The 19794-nt window shown below is 44.8% G+C and overlaps 1 protein-coding gene across 1 annotated transcript in view; it reads right to left on the minus strand.

Annotated features, from left to right (window-relative positions):
* The window catches only part of Ppm1e (protein phosphatase, Mg2+/Mn2+ dependent 1E), a 134059-nt gene that overhangs the window by 13005 nt on the left and 101260 nt on the right, over positions 1-19794 (minus strand). The window contains exons 2-3 of the mRNA XM_021176229.2: positions 6424-6542; positions 1579-1778 (exon numbers count right to left, since the gene is read on the minus strand). Of these exons, the coding sequence (XP_021031888.1) occupies positions 1579-1778; positions 6424-6542 (319 nt within the window). The remainder of the gene's footprint in view (positions 1-1578; positions 1779-6423; positions 6543-19794) is intronic.

Raw genomic sequence — 19794 nt, forward strand, 5'->3', positions numbered from 1 at the left:
TCTCTCTTTCTCTCTTTCTCTCTTTCTCTCTCTCTTTCTCTCTTTCTCTTTATTTTTTATTAATAATGCTAAAACACTTTTGTCAAACACATATTTAAGACTTAGGTGTATTTCTGTTGTGATGAAGAATTTTAAATGAAGTTACCAGATAAAAAGTATAAGAATTTGCAGAGCTCTGAATAATCACTGCTAAGTGACCTTCAGAGCCTGCTTTGGTGCGTCGGTCAGGACAACTAACGCTTCAGAGCTAGGCCTTTGGACTTCATTTCAAATTTGGAGAAAAATGAAAACCATCCAGGTTAACATCCAGAACTAGGGCCTTCAAATCTGAGTCTTGAAGTAGCTGTAGAGGCAACCTTTGGGGTACATTTGTATGGACACAGCACTGGAAACAAAGACCAGGTGCTGTCTCTCTTGAGTCCCGACTGCTCTTTAGCCCTTGACAGTTTTGTATAGTTAACACTACCGAATGTGTCTTTAGATAGCCCTGTCCTGGTGATATTTTCAATAGCCACTAACCTTGCCTGGTACAGTCTGGGGGTTGTAAATTGGCATGGAAATTTAAAGCAGGTTCTTGTTGGTGCACAGTACAAATTAGTTATATATGGGGACAGTAGTTTGTTTTTTTTTCTTTTGGTTTTATTTTTGGGTTTTATTTTTTTCATCTTCAGTTGTCTCTGATGCAGCTTATACGAAGATAATTGTTGTTTAGTTAACTGAATACCACTCTGTAATTGCAAAAAAAAAATTGCGGCTGTTTTGTTGACATTCTGAATGCTTCTAAGTAAATACAATTTTTTTTATTAAAAAAAAGTTAAAGCTGAAGCTTAAAGTTAGCTGTGCTAAGTGAAGGAAACACTGTGCTGTGTATAAAGTACTACACTGCCATTTTGAAGTGATGGACTTAACAGAGAAAAGGAAAGGTGAGTGACAGGCAGGGAAACAAACCCTCCTTTGTTTGCATTAGCATAATACATCTAATAGAAAGAGAGAAGACAGCAAGAAAATGGTTATTAAGCTGACAAGACTCGTATGGATCCCGTCTGTCAGTCACAGAGACGTGTGGAGTATAATTCCAACTACTTTCTATCTCAGAGACCCAGATTTTAAAAAGAAAATCAGATGAAATCAAATTTGTCTCAGCCTTAAATGTATCCTTTTATGTTGTTTTTTGTTGCTTCAGCAACATGGTATTCTGAGAACTTAATAAGTCACTTGACTTTACTACAGAAAAATTCTCCTTTTAAAAATGTGTTATCTTGATATAATGATTTTATTTGGTTGCTGATAAAATAGCTTTAGAAACTTCAAGAAAAACTGGTAACTTCTCTTCCTTTCCTGGATAGAAACTGGCTGTCCACAAGAGATTTTTACTCTCCCAATTTTGAACCATGTGAACCTATTAAAAATAACATAGTGTTCCCAATTTGGAATGACTTGAACTTACTCAAAACGATCAAACAAGTTCTGTTTTCTAGTGCAGCCAGCCTCCCTCTGTCCTATGGGCGACAGGTGGGACACCGGTCCTTCCTGGCAGGGCCACGTCACACCAGCTCTCAACAAAAGAGGGCCCTTTACCTCTAGGTTGAAGAGCATGTTAAAGTCGGGAATGCAGACGTGTTTGTCCTCCATTTTCCTTCGCATGTTCTTGATGGCATGAATTGACGTCTCATAATAAATCTGAGGCCTCCTGCGCAGAGGGAAGTCCTTCACCCAATTGCAGCAAATCTCATGTAGTTTGCTGAAGACAGAACGGGCCAATTTCACTGTCTCAATTTCTGTGAAGGAAGCAGAGACCCCCCAATAAAGAGCCATGTAGCGCTGCTCCCCACTCCCCTACCTAGTTGGACAGAAGTAGTTCACCCAGTCACATCCTCCTAAACTCGAGGAAAAGACACGTTACCTAGCAGAGAGCATCAGCTGCCACCAAGATCACCCTCTGGTCAGGCCAGGCTTGTTCACAGCCCTTTGACCTCTAGCCCAGAGCAGCCTTCACTGTGGACGACTGCTAGGAATTATCACATGGAGAGCCAAGCCTTCTAGACTCAGAATAGAGACTGAACTGTGAGCAGTGGATGTATATCCAGCCATTCAGAACAGGAAAGGCTTATGAAGACTCCTGGCTCTCCTTCCTGATCTCTTTTATGTCTTCTGTCTGCTATAACGGACTGACAACTTGCAACGAATTCCAGCTCTATCATTTGGAACTGAGTTATATATTTTCCTTGATATATTTATCAATTAAACTTTTAGGCAGTAGTTTAATCAATAGAGTAACTGATAGGTTAAATGTTTATTTGGGGAAGGCAACCTGAATTCTGTGTGTACTATTGATTTTTAAAAATTTATTATTATTGTTGTTGATGATGATGATGATGAAAACACGGTCTCACAATAACTCTGGCTGTCCTGGAATATATTTCTGCTTTTTTTTTTTTTTTTTTTTTGGTTTTTAAAAGCAAAGTTTCTCTGTGTAGCTTTGGCTGTCCTGGAACTCACTCTGTAGACCATGCTGACCTTGAAATCAGAGATCCACCTCTCCCTGCCTCCAGAGTGCTGGGATTAAAGGCGTGTGTGACACCATGACTAGATCCGCCTCTCCCTGCCTCCCGAGTGCTGGGATTGAAGGCCTGTGTGACACCATGACTAGATCCGCCTCTCCCTGCCTCCCGAGTGCTGGGATTGAAGGCCTGTGTGATACCATAACTAGCCTCATTTTTTTTGTTTGCTCACTTGTTTGTTTATTTTCAAGTCAGACTCTTGCTATTTAGCTCAGCCTGGCCTCTGCCTTAAGTTTTCAACAACCCTTCCCCAGTGCTGGGATTGTAGACACACACCAGCATCACCTGGCTTACGTCCCCTTCACTCTACAGTTGACCCAGTTAACATCTGGCTTCTGAAGCCGACTTGTATCCCTTGGCACATGATACAGACTGTATCTACCATTTCTAACCGTCTAGTCTTCCGTTCAGTTTGCAGTTACTCAAGTAACCAAAAGATTAGTGTTTCAGTACTTTAGATGTTCCTCCTATAATATCTCAGTTTAAAAAAAAAAAAAGCCTCCTAAAAGTTGCTTTACTAAATCAGACACAGCTTGACAGCCCGAGGAAGTATGTGGCAGACGGGCAATGGCTACAGATGCTTCCTGTAGCCTAGAACAGAAACCCAGAGGAAGAGAGACTGTGTGTTCCTCAGCAGCATGGAACCTGGACTCCCATTTCTTTACTTCCAGTCTCGGGTTAGCCTTGAATCTGTGACTCCATTTCTGTTCTTATGCATAATTCTTACATTAATTTTCCTTCTGTTTTATAGTACTGAGGCTAGAACTCCAGCCCTGTACATCCAGACAAACACAGTGCAAGTGCACATGCTCTATCTCTTTGAGACAGAATTCCTTATAGAGCCTAGGCTGGCCTCAGACTCAAGCAAGATCCTGCTATAGCCTCCCAAGTGCTGGAGTTAGAGTTCCCCAAGTTATAAATTATCACATCCAACACAAACTGCCCCACCCCTTTCCTGAGACAGGGTCTCACTCTGTTCCCGGGCTGGCCTGGTCTGGAGTCCCTTCTCCCTCAGCCGACTCAGTACTGGCATTAGAGGTGTGAGCCCCTACATCAACTCAGAGCTCTTAACATCTTTATATCCAGAAAGTGTCAAAAGACTTTATTTCTGGTCTCTTTATTACTAATATACAGCAGTCTTCTTTATGTCTTGAACTTATGTATTTGCTCATTTGTTTGTTTTGAGACAGTCTCAATAGCATAGGCTGCTCCCAGTCTCTCCAGTGCTGTGGTCTGTGGGCATGCACTACCACACCCAGCCACCCCTTCTCAGTTTTATATAACTGAAAAGCAAGGGTGTATTTGAAAAAGAATGAAGTTCAAAGAACAAATACTCCCTAAGGAGTTACATACATGAACAAGTCCATAAACAGCCGGATATTTTTATTGCTTTATGCAACTCCAGATGTTTGCTTTTCTTAAGTACTAGAGCTCATAGAGACTGCAACAGGAGGTACCCCTACCCCCGTGCAGACTTGACATGACTGTGTCCTTAGTTGACACAATCACAAAAAGAGGCCTACAAAGCATGCAGAAACTCCAAGAACGGGTGGAATACGTGACACGTTCCCACATACCCAGCCAATGATATAAACAATTTCATCTTTCTGTGGTTCGTATATCGCTGTCATTCTATACACCACCTTGTCCAGTAAGGGAACTAATAAAATTTAAATGTTAAGGGCTAGTGAAAGGGCTCAGTAGTTAGGAGCACAGGTTGCTCTTGTAGAGGATTCACGTTCAGTTCCCAGCAACCACATGGCAGTCTCTGCCTCCTGAGCACTGCGATTAAAGGCGTTTAACCAGTTCCTGCTAAAGAGAGGTTTTACGTGTCCTTTCAGTGGAACCTCACTGTCTATGCTGTAAGCCCTAAGCGGTGTATGTCTCCCCTCTGTACTGTGTGGGCCAACAGTGTCCCCGTAGAGACTCTAGCTGTGCAGCTCACACCTACTGATTTGTGTGAAATGGCTAAGAGATTGGCAGATAGTTGAGATCTCAACAGCCTGCAGATGATTCTGAGTGATATCCTAGGAAAATTTTCAAACATTGTGATCAATGCCATCTATTTTTTAAAAATCAACTTTATTTTACTTTTATTGTCTTGTGGGGTTCAGCTAATTCTCCAGAGCCAGCATTTGGGGCAGCACACAGCCCTGAGACAGTCTCCAGCAGGGGTGCTATAGAACAGTAGTATATAAATAATAGCCACTTGAGATGGAAAAATAAAACAAAATAAGGGGCGTGAGAAAGTGAGAACCATCCAGGCAGCAGCCCACCCACTCACAGCTGTAAACTTGCTCGTCAGTCGCTAATGTCACTGTGTCGAGCTGCAGCTGAGTCAGCTGTCACCCCTCTGCAGTGGAGCAGAACTTTTCATTACAAGGGCTTCGCTTTCAGCATCAGGGGAAAGACTGTGCCTTGTAGAAAGGCTCCATTCAGCTTGGCTCTGGGACAGCGTGGTTCTAGGTGAATCCGTTATTCTCAGTAAGAACAAGGAGTAACTCCCTCCTTGACAGTTTTCTCTCACAGTCCAGAGAGAGACGGGAAGAGCGGGAATGCCACCCGGTCTCTGGGCTGGCTTTCTATTTATAACAAATGCTCTGTTCCTTATGTCCTTATGTACCATGTTGATAGGCAAGCGCTTAGAATAGAACAGAGGGCTAAGCATGGTAGCGCATGCTGTAATCCCAGCGCTCGGGAGACTGCAGCAAGGCAGTGAGTTGAAGGCCAGCCTGAGGCTACAGAGTTGAAACCCTGTCTCAAAGCCAATAAATATCAATGAAATATCACCCTCAAAATTTGTAGTAGTAAGCTAGGGATGTTACTCTGTTGGTAGAACACATACTTAGCATGTAAGAAACTCCAGGTTTCGTTCCCTGCACCAAACATAGAAGTGTATGGTGGGTTACTCAGGCCCTGATTTTATACAAATAGTTTGCTTAATCATTTTCAAGTATGGTTAAACCCAATATGTAAACTGGAAGCCAGTGTGGCAGCACATTCCTGTAACTCAGCCTCTTGGGTTGCTGCAGTGGGAGGAGCGCGTTTCAGGCCAGCCTGGGCAGTCAGCAAGACCTGTCTCAAAACATTCTCAGCAGTGTGTGAGGAGCATCATGTCCAGGGCTTTGGGCTCAGTTCCATTGACACCAAGGCTGAGTATGGGAATGACTGCTGAGCCTTAATCCTTATCAACAAAGATACACAATGATCCATGTAATAAATAATATTACATTACATATCTGTCAGTGCTGTGTTTTAGTGGATATAAAACTTAACAAGATGGATGAGTCTTGTTATAACTTTTAAAAACTGTTGTATGCTTTTATGTGTATTCTTCAGGATGACATCTTAGAAGAGATGGGGTGTATTTGGGGTGGTGCAGCCATGGATAAAACGTTTTACACAGGTTCTTCTTAAACTCGACTTTCCTCATCATTTTCCTTTGTTGTGCATCAAACTGGGTATTTTTAGTTAAGAAAAGGTCCTTGCCTGAGCCTGTCTAGAATGCCTAGGCTCCAGTGACCTTCCTGCCACGGCCTCCTAAGTAGCTGAGACTGCAGGTACACACTTCTGAGCTCAACTGCGTTGTGTATGCTTGCTCCTTACCAGATAGCAATGTCAATTTCCTATTTCTAGTACTTCCCATGTACCATTATATTTAATTTTACAAAAATAGTTTATTTTCAAATATGTGTGTGTGTGCTTAGATTTTTTCTTGCCTCTTAAAAATTCCTTAATACCACTGTATAGTCACTAGAAAGTATATGTAGTTGGGTTTAATATGCTATAGATATTTTCTGTAGCTATCTGTCCATGAGAGAATTTTAGTATGTTTAAACAAATAATGGAGAAAGGTGCTCACCCACAGTCCCTTCTGTGCCGTCCGTTTCCTTTGGGATACAGTGAGCAGAAAGGTCACTCTGGAGGACTTCATCTGATGTGGCTCTGGCTAAAGCGGCAGCCAGAAAGGAAGGGCAGTTACTGGAAGAGAAGTACAAGCTATCCTCAGTAAGAACTCGGAAGCCATACTCTAATATGCCACAATACATGCCATGCTGTGTTATCCCAGATTCTCCCTTACCTTCCAGTGAAGAACTGAGCGCGTGTTATTTGACGGACCCCCTGCTAGGTGCTGGATAGATAATAGTGAATCCCTCAGGGCTAGTCCCTGACCACATTTACCATCCCACTGGGTAGGCAGGTGGTTAAGCACGTAGACTAACAGAATGCAACCTGAAAGTCAGATAAGCTTTGTAAAGGAAACAATACGGTGACCCCTACAGTGATACCTACCTCGGTTGGGTGGACAGTCATGCCATACCCTTAAACGTGAAAAAGATAGCATTATAGGGACGTGGGAAGGCAGGATGAAATACTTCAGACGAGCATGTGCACAGGCCTTTATGAGAACTGGTTTTGAGTCACAAATTTTTGAGCAAGGAAGTGCCACGGTGAGCTAGAAGCTAAAATATTCCCTTGGTTTGCTGTGCACAGGAAGTTAGAATGTAGCAAGAATGAAAGGTGAGCAGTAAAGGACACTGAAAATCCACAGAAGTGGGGAGGGGGAGGGGGCGGGACAGGAGTAAGAGCGTGAGAAAGGTGGGCACAAAGGGGAGGGGAGTGAGGAAGAACAGGAGCACTGGGGTTGGGGAGGGAGGTATACTTTGGAGAAAGATGCTGCAGAACTTGGTGACAGTTGGGCTGAGGCGAGTAAACCAGGCAGGACTGAGAAGAAGTCCTGGGTCGTCTGAACAGCTATGGGCCGACAGGAGCAGGACAAGAGATTTGAGGACATGGGCTAATGCAGAAAACAAGAGTTCATTTTAGCTTGTTAAGGTAGAAATGATGATGAGATATTTTATAAGGGTATAAAATTATTTTGGGGGGTATAAAATTATTAACTGACGTTTCAGAGAGACGCTCAGATTTGAAAACTGAGATAGAATTCAGACAGAATCTGAGAATTACAAGGTGCTCTTTGAAACTATAGGAATAGCAGTGAACATGGGGCGAATGAGGAGACAAATGCTCTATACTGTAGCATATACATTGCTTTAGATACTATGGAATGTGAGGCAGAGAGTTTGCCTCGGTTTTCAGGTTGGGTGCAACTGTAAACAAGGAGCTTTGCTCATGGGATCTCACTAGCACATACAGTGACTCACTCTCCAGCCTGAGCCTGATGCCATCATGGCGTGAGCCTTTGGGAGGCACAAAGCGGGAGAGAAGGAGAAAGAATGTGGCATGTGTGGATGCTGTGACCTGTGACCAGAAGGCTGTGGCAGGCTTTCTCTGTAGCAGGCCACAGTAGGGTTTCAGGTCCCATGTTTTGTTTTTCTTTAACTTAGAGCCTCAGGCCTGCTAGCCAAGTGCTTTCCCATGGAGTTTCAGCCCCAGGTCCCATGCTATTTTAGAACCTTGTCATTTCACATAAAGTCTGTTGCTTTTTTCTTTACATGTGGTTAGACCTGAGAACTTACTTTTTAAGGGCAAAGTAGGCTCCCTGGCTACCCTCGCTGTTTGCTTTCTTCCCCTCTCTCTCTAGACTGCTTGTTCTTGGAACCCAGCAGCCATACTGTGAGGAAGTCCAAACCAGCCAACCTGGAGAGACGGCATGCACAGGGTCCCACGGATATGAGCTGAGGGCCTTGGCCCCAGCTAACAGCCACCATCAGCTGCCTGACGTGTAAGTGCACAGGGCTTCAGACAACACCAGTCTTCAGCCTGAGGCTCCCAATCCCATGGAACAGAAATGGGAACGTGCTGTTCCAGTCTGAAATCCTGACCAAAAGAAACTATAGTATAATAAATGACTTTATTATGCCACTATGTTTTGTCATAATTTGTTCAACAGCAACACTGTTACTGAAATCCAGTATTTTAAAGCTTGCTAGAAGACAGGAACCTACAGAGATTAGAAAGAGCCAGGCATGGTAACACACACCTTTAATCCCAGCACTCCAGAGGCAGAGAGGCAGGCAGTCTGTGAGTTGGACCAGTCTGGCCTACAAAGTGAGTTCCAGACCATCCAGGATTACACGGTGAGACCCTGTCTGAAATGCACCCCCCCAAAAAAAACCACACACACACATATACACACACGCACATAGAGAGACTGAAGAGCTAGAGAAACTCTAAGAGGAGTCTGGGGAGTTAAATGTTTGAAGGAGGCAGCTTGGGTGATTGTAGCATCCCTGCTGAGACGTCAAAGGAGCTGAAGAAAAGGCTAGGGAGTAAATTTACTAGCAAGTAAATTGATTGGGGGAGGGGATGAGTGTTGGTGTTAGGAGGGTGGGCAGTGGGATAATTCAGTGAGAGGGAAAATATCTCAAAAATGATAGGGTGATCTCCATGTATAAAAACACCAATCCAAAAGTCATTGCCCAGGGCTGCTGTGGAGTAGAATGCTTGGCTAGTGTGCACAGGCCCTGAGTTGAGTCCCTACTTCCTCTCTCCCATTAAAAAAGGAAAGACATCGTTCCTCCTTAGAATGGAGAACAAAACACCCATGGAGGGAGTTACAGAGACAAAGTTTGGAGCTGAGACGGAATGAAGGACCAACCAGAGACTGCCCCACCTGGGAATCCATCCCATAAACAGCCACCAAACCCAGACTCTATTGCATATGCCAGGAAGATTTTGCTGACAGGACCCTGATACACTTACTGTCTCTTGTGAGGCTCTGCCAGTGCCTGGCAAATACAGAAGTGGATGCTCACAGTCAGCTATTGGATGGAACACAGGGCCCCCAATGGAGGAACTAGAGAAAGTACCCAAGGAGATGAAGGGATCTTCAGCCCTATATGAGGAACAATATGAACTAACCAGTACCTCCCGGAGCTCATGTCTCTAGCTGCATATGTAGCAGAAGATGGCCTAGTTGAGCATCATTGGGAGGAGAGGCCCTTGGTCTTGCGAAGATCGTATGCCCCAGTACAGGGGAATGCCAGGGCCAGGAAGCAGGAGTGGGTGGGTTGGGGAGCAGGGCAGCGGAGGGGTATAGGGGACTTTCGGGATAGCATTTGAAATGTAAATGAAGAAAATATCTAATAAAAAAAAAAAGGAAAGACATGACAGCAAGCAGTAGAATGACATCGGACACTGGGCCTACATATTGCTAAGTGGGAATACAGAACGGTACAGCGACTTTGGCGGTGCTCTGAAACTCCACTGTATACATGTTATATGGCTCACCAACCTCATCCTCGGTATATGCCTGAGCAATGAAGGCACACTGCACACCCAGGCCTGCATGTGCACCACAGCACAGAGGATGCAGCAGATGCTGATGTAATCTCCCGTTTAGTACTGAGCTGCTTTCTCTACATGTGCATATGTGTGTCACGTGTGTGTGTGTGTGTGTGTGTGTGTGTGTGTGTGTGCCTGGGGTCTGCAGAGGCCAGAAGAGGGCACTGATCCCTTGAACTGGAGTTACAGATAGTTGTGAGCCACCATGTAGGTGCTGGGAATCAAACTCAGACACTCTTACTCTGCTGAGCCATCTCCAGAACCCCTGAATAGAATATCTTTTAGCCATTAAAAGGAATAAAGTGCTTATACCTGCAATTGTGTAGATGAACTTTGAAAATATGGAGCTGGGCGTGGTGGTACATGCCTTTAATCCCAGCACTCAGAGGAGGCAGAGGCAGGCAGATTTCTGAGTTCGAGGCTAGCCTGGTCTACAAAGTAAGTTCCTGGACAGCCAGGGCTACACAGAGAAGCCCATGTCTCGCAAAACCAAAAAGAAAAAAGAAAATATGGTAGCAGAAGACTGTCCTGAAGATCGCAGGCTCCAGAAATCTATTTATATGAAAAACATGTAACAGGTAAATCTAAAGAAATAGAAGTGGGACTTCAGGGGTGGAATCCAATCTGTACATGGAAATACCAGCCTTGGACAGGATGAAGTATGATAGGAAAAGAAGGGGAGAGAGGAGAGGCAAGCACTTAGGATAAGTGCAGGTAGGTGCTTCTGCTTGCTATTAGGGAAGTAAGGACAACCCCATCTAACCTGCAGGGCTTTGCTGAAGCATGCATGCCTTTTGCCAGCCTCTTAAGATATACATATACATGATTCAGTATATTTCTATGAACAGGAAGCATAAACCCTGCCTTCCTAGTACAGTTCATATTCGAAAGGTCAGGTGAGACCAAAGACCTGTTTCAGAAACATGAAATCACACAGCTTATGCTCCAGACCTCTAGAGGGGAAAATAACTTCTGATATTACCTTTCTCATCCCATAGGGCCTCTTTATCTTTGTGTTTGTATGTGTGTTCACGTGTGTCCAGATGCATAGGGGGTGTACATATACATGTCTGTGCAAGTGTATTCTAAAGATGGCTGCCCCCCCCCCCACTTTGAGGCAGTTTCTTCCTTGGAATTGGGGTCTATGCTTTGGCCAGACTGGCTGGCTAGTGAACACTGGGACGCTCTTGTCTCTGTGGCCCTGAGATTTCAGGCACATGCCAACATACCTGGTTTCCATGTGGACTCTGGGGACTGAACTCAAGTCCTTGTCTTTGCAGACACTCTGCCCAAGCTCTCGTTGGTGCTTTTTAAAATTGCAGGTCTTGAGTTGGGACCTGTTTGTCTGTCTGTCTGTATTAGCAACGTTGGGCATTGACCGTAGGGCCTCTTACATGTTAAGCAAGTGATCTATCACCTGAACAACCCTTCAGCCCCTTTTCACTAAAAAAAAAAAAATTGCAATTACTCATTCATGCATTCATTCATTCATCCATCCATCTAGTCAGTGTGTATGTCAGAGAGGGGGCATTCAGGTGCCATGGTTTGCCGAGGACCAAGGACAATCTGCAAGTGTTGATTCTCTTTCACCATGTGGATTCCGGGAACAGAATCTAGGTTGTTAAGCTTGGTTGCAAGCACCTTTAACCCCTAGGCCAGTGATTCTCAACTTCTTTGGGTCATGACCTCTTTCGGAGTCAGTCACATATAAGATATTGCATTCTGATTCATAGCAGTAGCAAAATCACAGTTGTGAAGTAGCAGCAAAATAATTTTATGGCTGGGAGTCACCACGACATTCGGGACTGGATTAAAGGCTCACAGCATTAGGAAGGTTGAGAACCACTGGTCCAGGCCATTTTGCTGACCTTAATTTTTATTTTGAGATGAGGTCTCACTACGTTGCCCAAACAGGCCTCAAATGAGAGCTGTCTGAGCAGCTGGGATTTCAGGCTTGCACCACCACACCTGGTTGGTTTCTGTTCTCCTTTTCTTGACTTGTAGTTCTGAGGCATGGCCTACGGCTGTATACATGATAGGCAAGCACTACAGTTGAGCTAAACAGGTATGGGGGAGGGTCACTTTGCATAGCTCTTGCTCCTTAACTGATGTAAGATGAAGTAATGGGCCCTCTCCGAGGTCCCGATGATGAATAACTAGCATTGCCTCATCTCCTTCACTGCTGTCGAGATTACCAGCCTTTTCTTGATGAGTCAGGGTTTCTGGTACTGATGTGGCTTGTCTTCATATCTCTCTTGCTTTCACTCTGATCCAGTCAGTTCTTTTGTTTTGTTTTAAAGCTGCATTTTAAAAGGATCCGAGAATTTCACAGTGATCTAGCTCCCTAGAGTCCCACAAGAAAATGATACCGTTTGTGTAATTAAACTATCAGTCTAGGCTCATCAAAGGTAAGACTATGACGACTTGAGAGAACAAGACACACACCATTAATCTCATTAATGTGTCATTTGTGGTACATTTTTAGTTACAGTTAATGTACTTTTTAAACTTTTTGTCAGACAGAATGAAAATATTTTCAGTGAAGTAAGGAGGGAGGATTTGCTCAGTAAAGTAAGATCTGAAACCTCAGCCCTGCCGGTGCTCTCCGCACATCAGGACATGGAGACACGCGCATGAATCATTTCTTATGGTTTTGACGGAAGTGAAAGAAATTGTTTCTGAGAAATGAGAATCACACGTCTGTTTAAAGCACAGGCACAGCAGAGAATATTTGACACACCTCAGATACAAACTTATCATTAGTGCTTGTCATTTAAGGGACTTACCAAGAGTGACTAACATAACAACACAAACTGCTTTCCTTCATACTTTGCCTTAAGATGCTAAGATGATGTTGCAGTTTGGCAAAGGTAGTAAGCAGATCGATAGTGAAAAATAGCCTCTGCTGAGGCCTGGGGAGACCCAGACCGAGAACGCTGTTGTCTGGGCTGAAGAGGTGGATCAGCATGTAAGAGCACTGGCTGCTCTTCAGAGGACCTGGGTCTGAGCCTCAGCACCCATAGGCAGCTAGCAACCATCTGTAACCCCAGTTCCAGGGACTCTTGTGCCCTCTGCAGGCATCAGGCATGCTCATAGTGAACAGACAAACAAACACCGACACACATTAATAAGTAAATAGATACATGGGATCAGATGCTGCTACACTGGAAACCCTGCTGTCACTTGGTGTGACCTGACTTTGGCAGTGCTGCCCTTTGGGTTGTTTGGATCTTCTAAATCAAATTAATCTTGTTAGGGTCCTCAATCAGTAACAAACAAACAAACAAACAAACAAAAATCCTACAGTTTTACTACACACACACACACACACACACACACACACANATATATATATATATATATATATATATATATCAAGTATAACTATGAGACAGTCTTTGAAATACTTTCCATTCTTGCTTCCAAGCAGTTTAGAGCCCATGTGTAAAAGGAAATGTTTTCTACACAGCAGTTAACTTTGATCTCAAACAGCAAAGCACAGATTTTATATATTCATAGGTAGAAATAGTCTTTGTCTATTTTGTTTCTAAGTCACATATTGTGTGCACATAGGCATTTCTTGAACAACACTAAGAAATCATTAGAGATCCACTTATGTTTACTCACAAGAAGTAAAAATTCTACTTTACTAAAGATACTTATGTTAATGAATATATACTTGAACTTTTATATATTCTTAGTTTTTCAGTTTTATACACTATGCCAGAGGCTTAGCTCTGTTGACATCAGAATCTGAGCTCTGTAAATAAAACAAACACGGTGTTTGCTTTAAAGTAAATATTTTTCAAACACATGCAAACCCCCCCCCCCCCCCCCAACCCCCCCCCCCCCGAAAGCTGTGGCTCACCAACGCCATGACCGTCCTGACGTGCCCACGTTACCTAGCGGCAGTGACTTCCGCTTCCAAGGATTTATTTGGAGAAGTAAATGTTGCTGCTTTAGTTTTCCTTCCAAAAGTAGGACCAAGAGTGTTACTCACTGGTAGACTACATGCTCAGAGCACACACGGGCTGGGTCCATAGCACCTCCAAAGAAGAAAGAAACCCACCAGTCCCTAGACATGTCTGGGGACTTCCTCCTCCCTCCCTCCCTCCCTCCGCAACCCCCTTTTCTATTTATTTATTTATTTATTTATTTATTTATTTATTTATTTATTTATTTATTATACTTAAGTACATTGTAGCTGTCTTCAGACTCCAGAAGAGGGCATCAGATCTCATTATGGATGGTTGTGAGCCACCATGTGGTTGCTGGGATTTGAACTCAGGACCTTTGGAAGAGCAGTCAGTGCTCTTAACTGCTGAGCCATCTTTCCAGCCCCCACCCCCACCCCCGCCCCTCTTTTTTTAAAGATAGGGTCTTTTTATATAACTCTTGCTGACCTGGATCTCACTATGTGGATCAGGCTGGCCTAGAACTCATATAGTTCTACCTGCTTCTGCCTGCCGAGTGCTGGGATTAAAGGCAGTGCTATCACAAACAACGTGGTTTAGAAAAAAAATTATAAAATTCAACCACATCCTAATGACCTTCAGTGGTTAAGCCCTTTTCAATTTTATACATATTTGCTTTGCAGTATCTGAGGCAGACATACTAGATTGTCATGGGAACTCTCCAGCTAACATTAGAGACAAGGCTGAGGTGAGCTTGGCAGTAGAACGCATGCATATTGTATACAAGGCCCTCAGTTAGCTCCTCTACTCGGGATGGAGGGAAGGAGCTTGGTAGAGCAAACGTTTAGTTCTGAGCATGTTCATGTCTTGAGACCTCTAGATATGGCAGATATTTCATACACCCAGAAATCACTTTAAAATGTAAAAATTGATTTCTCTATGTTGCTAAGAAAATAAAAAAACAAAAGCAGAGCTGGGGCTGGGCGTATAGCATTTGTGTAGCATGCATAAGGCTGGTGCTGGATTTGAGAGTGAGGATGAACAAGGATGAACAACTGAACTCAGGCTCAGTGAGGACTCTGGAGGCCACACCCATGCAGCTGTCCATGGAGAGCTGAGGAAGCTCCACCAGCGTGTTCATGGAATGCTGCTGGACAGAGAGCAGGAGCTAGGAAGGCCCGCTCTAGAGGGGGCCTCAGGAGACGCCAAACCCCAGGCTGCCCTGCCGCCTTCTCCACTGAAAAAGTAAGAAAATGGGAAAGCTCCAAACCCTCCGGGGCCTGAAATGCTACCTCTGTCACTCTGTTCCAAGGAAGTATTGGTTTTTTGTCTCAAAGAGGGTCAGAGGCAGCTTAAGAAGTATCAATGCACTGGGTGCACTGGCACATAATTGTACTCAAAGTTATGGGAGGCAGACAGCTGGGTCCCTGGAGTCTACACACACATTTAAGACTAGTCTGAGTGACAAGACCCAAACCCAGAATATTATTTCTATAAGGATATTCTGTTTTACGTATTAGAAATACTCTTTTTTGTAAAGAATTATTTATTTTATGTATATGAATACACTGTAGCTATCTTCAGACACACCAGAAGAGGGCATCAGATCCCATTACAGATGGTTGTGAGCCACCATGTGGTTGCTGGGAATTGAACTCAGGACCTCTGGAAGAGCAGTCAGTGTTTTTAACCGCTGAACCATCTCTCCAGCCCCCCTTTAGGAATCTTCTTAAAAGTTGGGTGTGCCTGGCACATATCTTTGATCCCAGCATTTGGCAGCAGAGGCAAGTGGATCTCTCTGAGTTTCAGGCTAGCCTGGTCTACTTAGTGAGTTCCAGGCTAGCCAAGACTATATAGGGAGAGCCTGTCTCTTACCCTAAGTATCACCAGTCTTGGCAGTGTGTCGATTAGTTAAGAAAGAGTTCTTTGGGCTTTGTTTAGCCAACTCTGCCGTAACCTTCATATGGACCCACACTATTACTAAGTACTGTGGAGCTCTATATTTTGTCTTGTTATTTCTTATTGTTTTGTTTTTGAGACAGGATGTCTCTACATAACCTTCACTGTTGTGAAACTCACAATGTAGAGCAGGCTGGCCTTGAACTCACAAGAGATCCTGCTGCTTCTGCCTTCTCAGCGCTTAATGGGTTAAAGGCGCCACTCCAATGAGAGCTTTATATTTTCAACAACAGCCCATCCTCCTCCCCCTTACAAATGTTTCCAAGGATTTGTCACTGTGTGTCCACCTAGTCTAGGCTGGTATAGGTCAGTGGAGCAGGCAGTGGGGCCCAGTAAAGGAGGCTGGCTGGCTCCTTGAGCACTGGGTGCTCCTGGTAAAAATAGATTAACACACCACACAAACAGTAAATTTGCTTCATTTTGAGACACCAAGGGTGGACCTCTTGACTCCATCACTTGTTCGCATTGTGTGTATCAGGACAGTGTACATTTTAAGCATTTTAAGGCTGCAAACTGAATAAACCAAGCCAGGAAGCACTCTGATTACAATGCCAAACCTACACAAATCACCAAAGACATTATTAGAGAAATTAGAGGTTTAAAAGTGCATGCTTCCTGACATGGCAGTGTGGGCGTCTGCACAGCGCAGCACCCACAGCTGTGTTCAGCAGCCTAAGGTAATAGACATTCTGGAAGTTGGGACATTTCCATCAGTTCCATCTGAGAGACTCCACTGAGCAGCCGTTAGCCCACAGGCTCATGACAGCCCCGTCGTCTCCTCAGCATGCGTCAGCCTGACCACCCCATCTCCATTAATCACAAGGATTTTAAGTCTAAAATAGCACATTTGACGACCCTAAGAAGGCAAACCCTCTAGCTCACACACGGTATTCTTTTTCTTCGTGGACTACATGGAGTTGATGGGCTGGGCTTCTTCCTCCAGAGGCTGCTCTTTGTCTGGCAAGCTCTAGGAATGCCACCTGGAGTCAGATGGTGATGCCCACACAGCACAGGTTCCTTCCTTCCCTTGTAAGGATCTAAATAATGCCTTCCTGGTGCCTCACTCCTGCGGCTCTGGGCTTGGGGTTCTCACACACAAGTCTCCTGGTGCGCCCATCCGTTTAATCTCAACATCTATTTTTGCTCACACCACCCAGGTTGACATTCAAGGAAAACCTACAGACTCCCGGGTTTTCTGTGAGTACCAATTAGCTGGTGCAAGGTCACCTGAGACTAAACTGACAATAGTACTTGATAACAGAATGAAGGTGGCCTAGCCAGAAACCATGTCACCTTTCTCCCCAAAACAGGCTCATCAGATCAGCCCTTGCCAGTGTGTCCCCATCTGATCTCCCTCATGCTGGATCCTGTGTGCTCAGGGCGGCTTCCCTCAAGAGTATGATGCATTTTCTTCCCCGGGCGACACCTTTGGTCCCCACCCCTTTCCTCTTTGGAAAGAGATGCCCCTTGCCTGTGGCTGTTCTGCATGTGCTCGGGAACAGCTCCTGGTCAACAGGAATGTTCTGTGTGTCCTCACGTAGACTGAGTGTTTAGTCTGTGGGGACGGAGTGTGGCGGTCAGAGGAAATGAGGACAGTTCCGGGGTTGGTTTATGTGCAGGCGTGAAGATAAGGAGTTGGGGAAGAAAGTGCATCCGAAAGGAGCTCGGGTAGAGTTGCTCCAGTGCTCTTCCATGGCACCAACTAAAGTGTGTGAGCCGTTTTGTTTCCAAGCCTCGTGAGCCTGAAAGTTTGCCACTGCATGCACTTTGGATGGGACGTAAAACCCGAAACAGCTGAGTGATTCTGAATTACTATCAAGTCAAGTACTTAGGGTCCCCTTCCCCTTTCCTTCCTGCTCTCTGAATTCTGCACACAGCCCGGGAAGGCTGCAGTCAGGCAACACCTGTAACAGACGACAGCGTCCTTCTCTCTAGCCTGGACAGAGAGAGTGTGTGCAGTCTCCAGAATTTAAACAGCTCTGAGGAGAGACAGCTGTATTTTAGCAGTATAGTTTACATAGAAGTTCTGTTCTTTCAGACACCTGATTTCTAAGTCAGACCCCCCAGGGCATTCCCAGAGCAGAGGTCTGAGGAGGAACCTCAGCCATTGACAATAAGTGCAGCTTACCCTGGGGTTGGTTGGTTTGTTTCTTTTTGATTTGGGGGTTTTGGTGGGAGGAAGTGAGACAGGGTCTCTCTCCATAGCCCTGGCTGTCCTGGAACTCATCATGTAGACCAGGCTAGCCTCTGTCTCACAGAGACCTTCCTGCCTCTGCCTTCAGAGTGCTAGAATTAAAGGTGTGCCACCATGCCTGGCAAGTTTATCCCATTTCTTAAAAGCTACCTCCCAAAGCTAAAGGAATTTTAGGTGATGAGTTGGTGCCAAGCTACCTCCCCACTGACATAAATCAAATGAACGCTGACTGACTCAGTATACCCACCTTACCCATCATATACATTAGAGTGACTTACTGATGTTAATGTACTTCCCTCTGCATACCTCAGTGTGCTTGTCATGAACTAGAATTCAGCATTTGTTAACAGACTTTACTACAATCTATATATCATAGATTAAAGGTTAACTTTTAAAAAGGAAAAAAATGAGGTGTTGGGAATATAGCTCTTGTGCCTAACATGCATAAGACACAGCATTTGGGGGGACTGAAACAATAAATGAGTACGTACTACATACATAATAAACAGTTTCTTCCCAACATCAAACTATCCTGGAGCTGAGGCCACAGCTCAGTGACAGAGCAGTTGCCTAGCATACGTAAGGCTCCAGCATCAATCCCAGGCAAAGCAAAGCAAACACCACACACTTGCGGTGGTAAAACATAAATGTTCCTTGGGGGCTGAGGAGAAAGTTCGGTGTTGCCAGTGTGTTTGCTTTTCAAGCATGAAGACCTGAGTTTGGGCCCCATCCTCCATGTACAAAGCTGGGTGCAGCAACACCTGCCTGCAGCACACACCTGTGATCCCATCCCCCACCCCCACCCCACCCCCAGCGAGGCTCAGCGGCCAGCCAGTGTGGCTCTGTTGGTGAGCTCCAGGCCAATGAGAGACCCTGCCTCGCAAGAGGTGGATGGTGGTCCTGAGGCTGTCACCGGAGCTAATGTGTGCGCCCAAACACGCGCACACACACTACACATTGTGGTGTGTGGGGGTGTGTGCTTCTGCTTCTATGTCAAAGAATAACTGGAAATCGTTCGTGTTTCTGACTGTATTTACAAAAAAAGCCGTTGCATTTTTAAAATGACCCCACCCCTAAGTGTCAGGGCTGCCCTGGACTACTCCTTCAGCCTTCTGAGCACTCATGGCTTTGTCCCTATGTACAGGACATGGCATACACTGTAGCTGTACAGATGGTTGTGAGCCTTCATGTGGTTGTTGGGAATTGAATTTAGGACCTCTGCTCACTCTGCTCGCTCCAGTCGACCCCATTGGCCCCGCTCACTCCAGTTGGCCGCTTACTCTGGTCCAAAGATTTATTTATTATTATAAATAAGTACACAGTAGCTGTCTTCAAACGCACCAGAAGAGGGCGTCAACTCTCATTACAGATGTTTGTGAGCCACCATGTGGTTGGGATTTGAACTCAGGACCTTCGGAAGAACAGTCAGTGTTCTTACCTGCTGAGCCATCTCTCCAGCCCAAATTTGGTATTTCTAAGTAGGCAGAAAAATACCCATCAATAGTTGGTGGTATTTGCAATACTGCCTTGACAATCAATGCCTTAATAATCTGGAGCTGAAAGCCAAAATACTTATCTGTGGGTCAAAAATGGATTCTAAAACGAGGGAAAATCGAGAGCACCAGGACAAGCTGGTTCATGTGGCCGCATAGGGAAAAATACAACCCAGACAAGAGACATGCAAAGGCAGTGTATGGACAGATGTCATAGAACTGAAACCTGCATATTACACGAACTAGTGACTTCTCAGAATTTCTGGATATGAAGTCTCTAGAGAATCTGAATCTGGCACAGCCAGTATGTGTGTACAAAGATTCTACCTTAAGGCTGGTGAGATGGCTCAGTGGGTAAGAGCACCCGACTGCTCTTCCGAAGGTCCAGAGTTCAAATCCCAGCAACCACATGGTGGCTCACAACC

This window comes from Mus caroli, chromosome 11 (assembly GCF_900094665.2).
Source record: "Mus caroli chromosome 11, CAROLI_EIJ_v1.1, whole genome shotgun sequence".
NCBI lineage: Eukaryota > Metazoa > Chordata > Mammalia > Rodentia > Muridae > Mus > Mus caroli.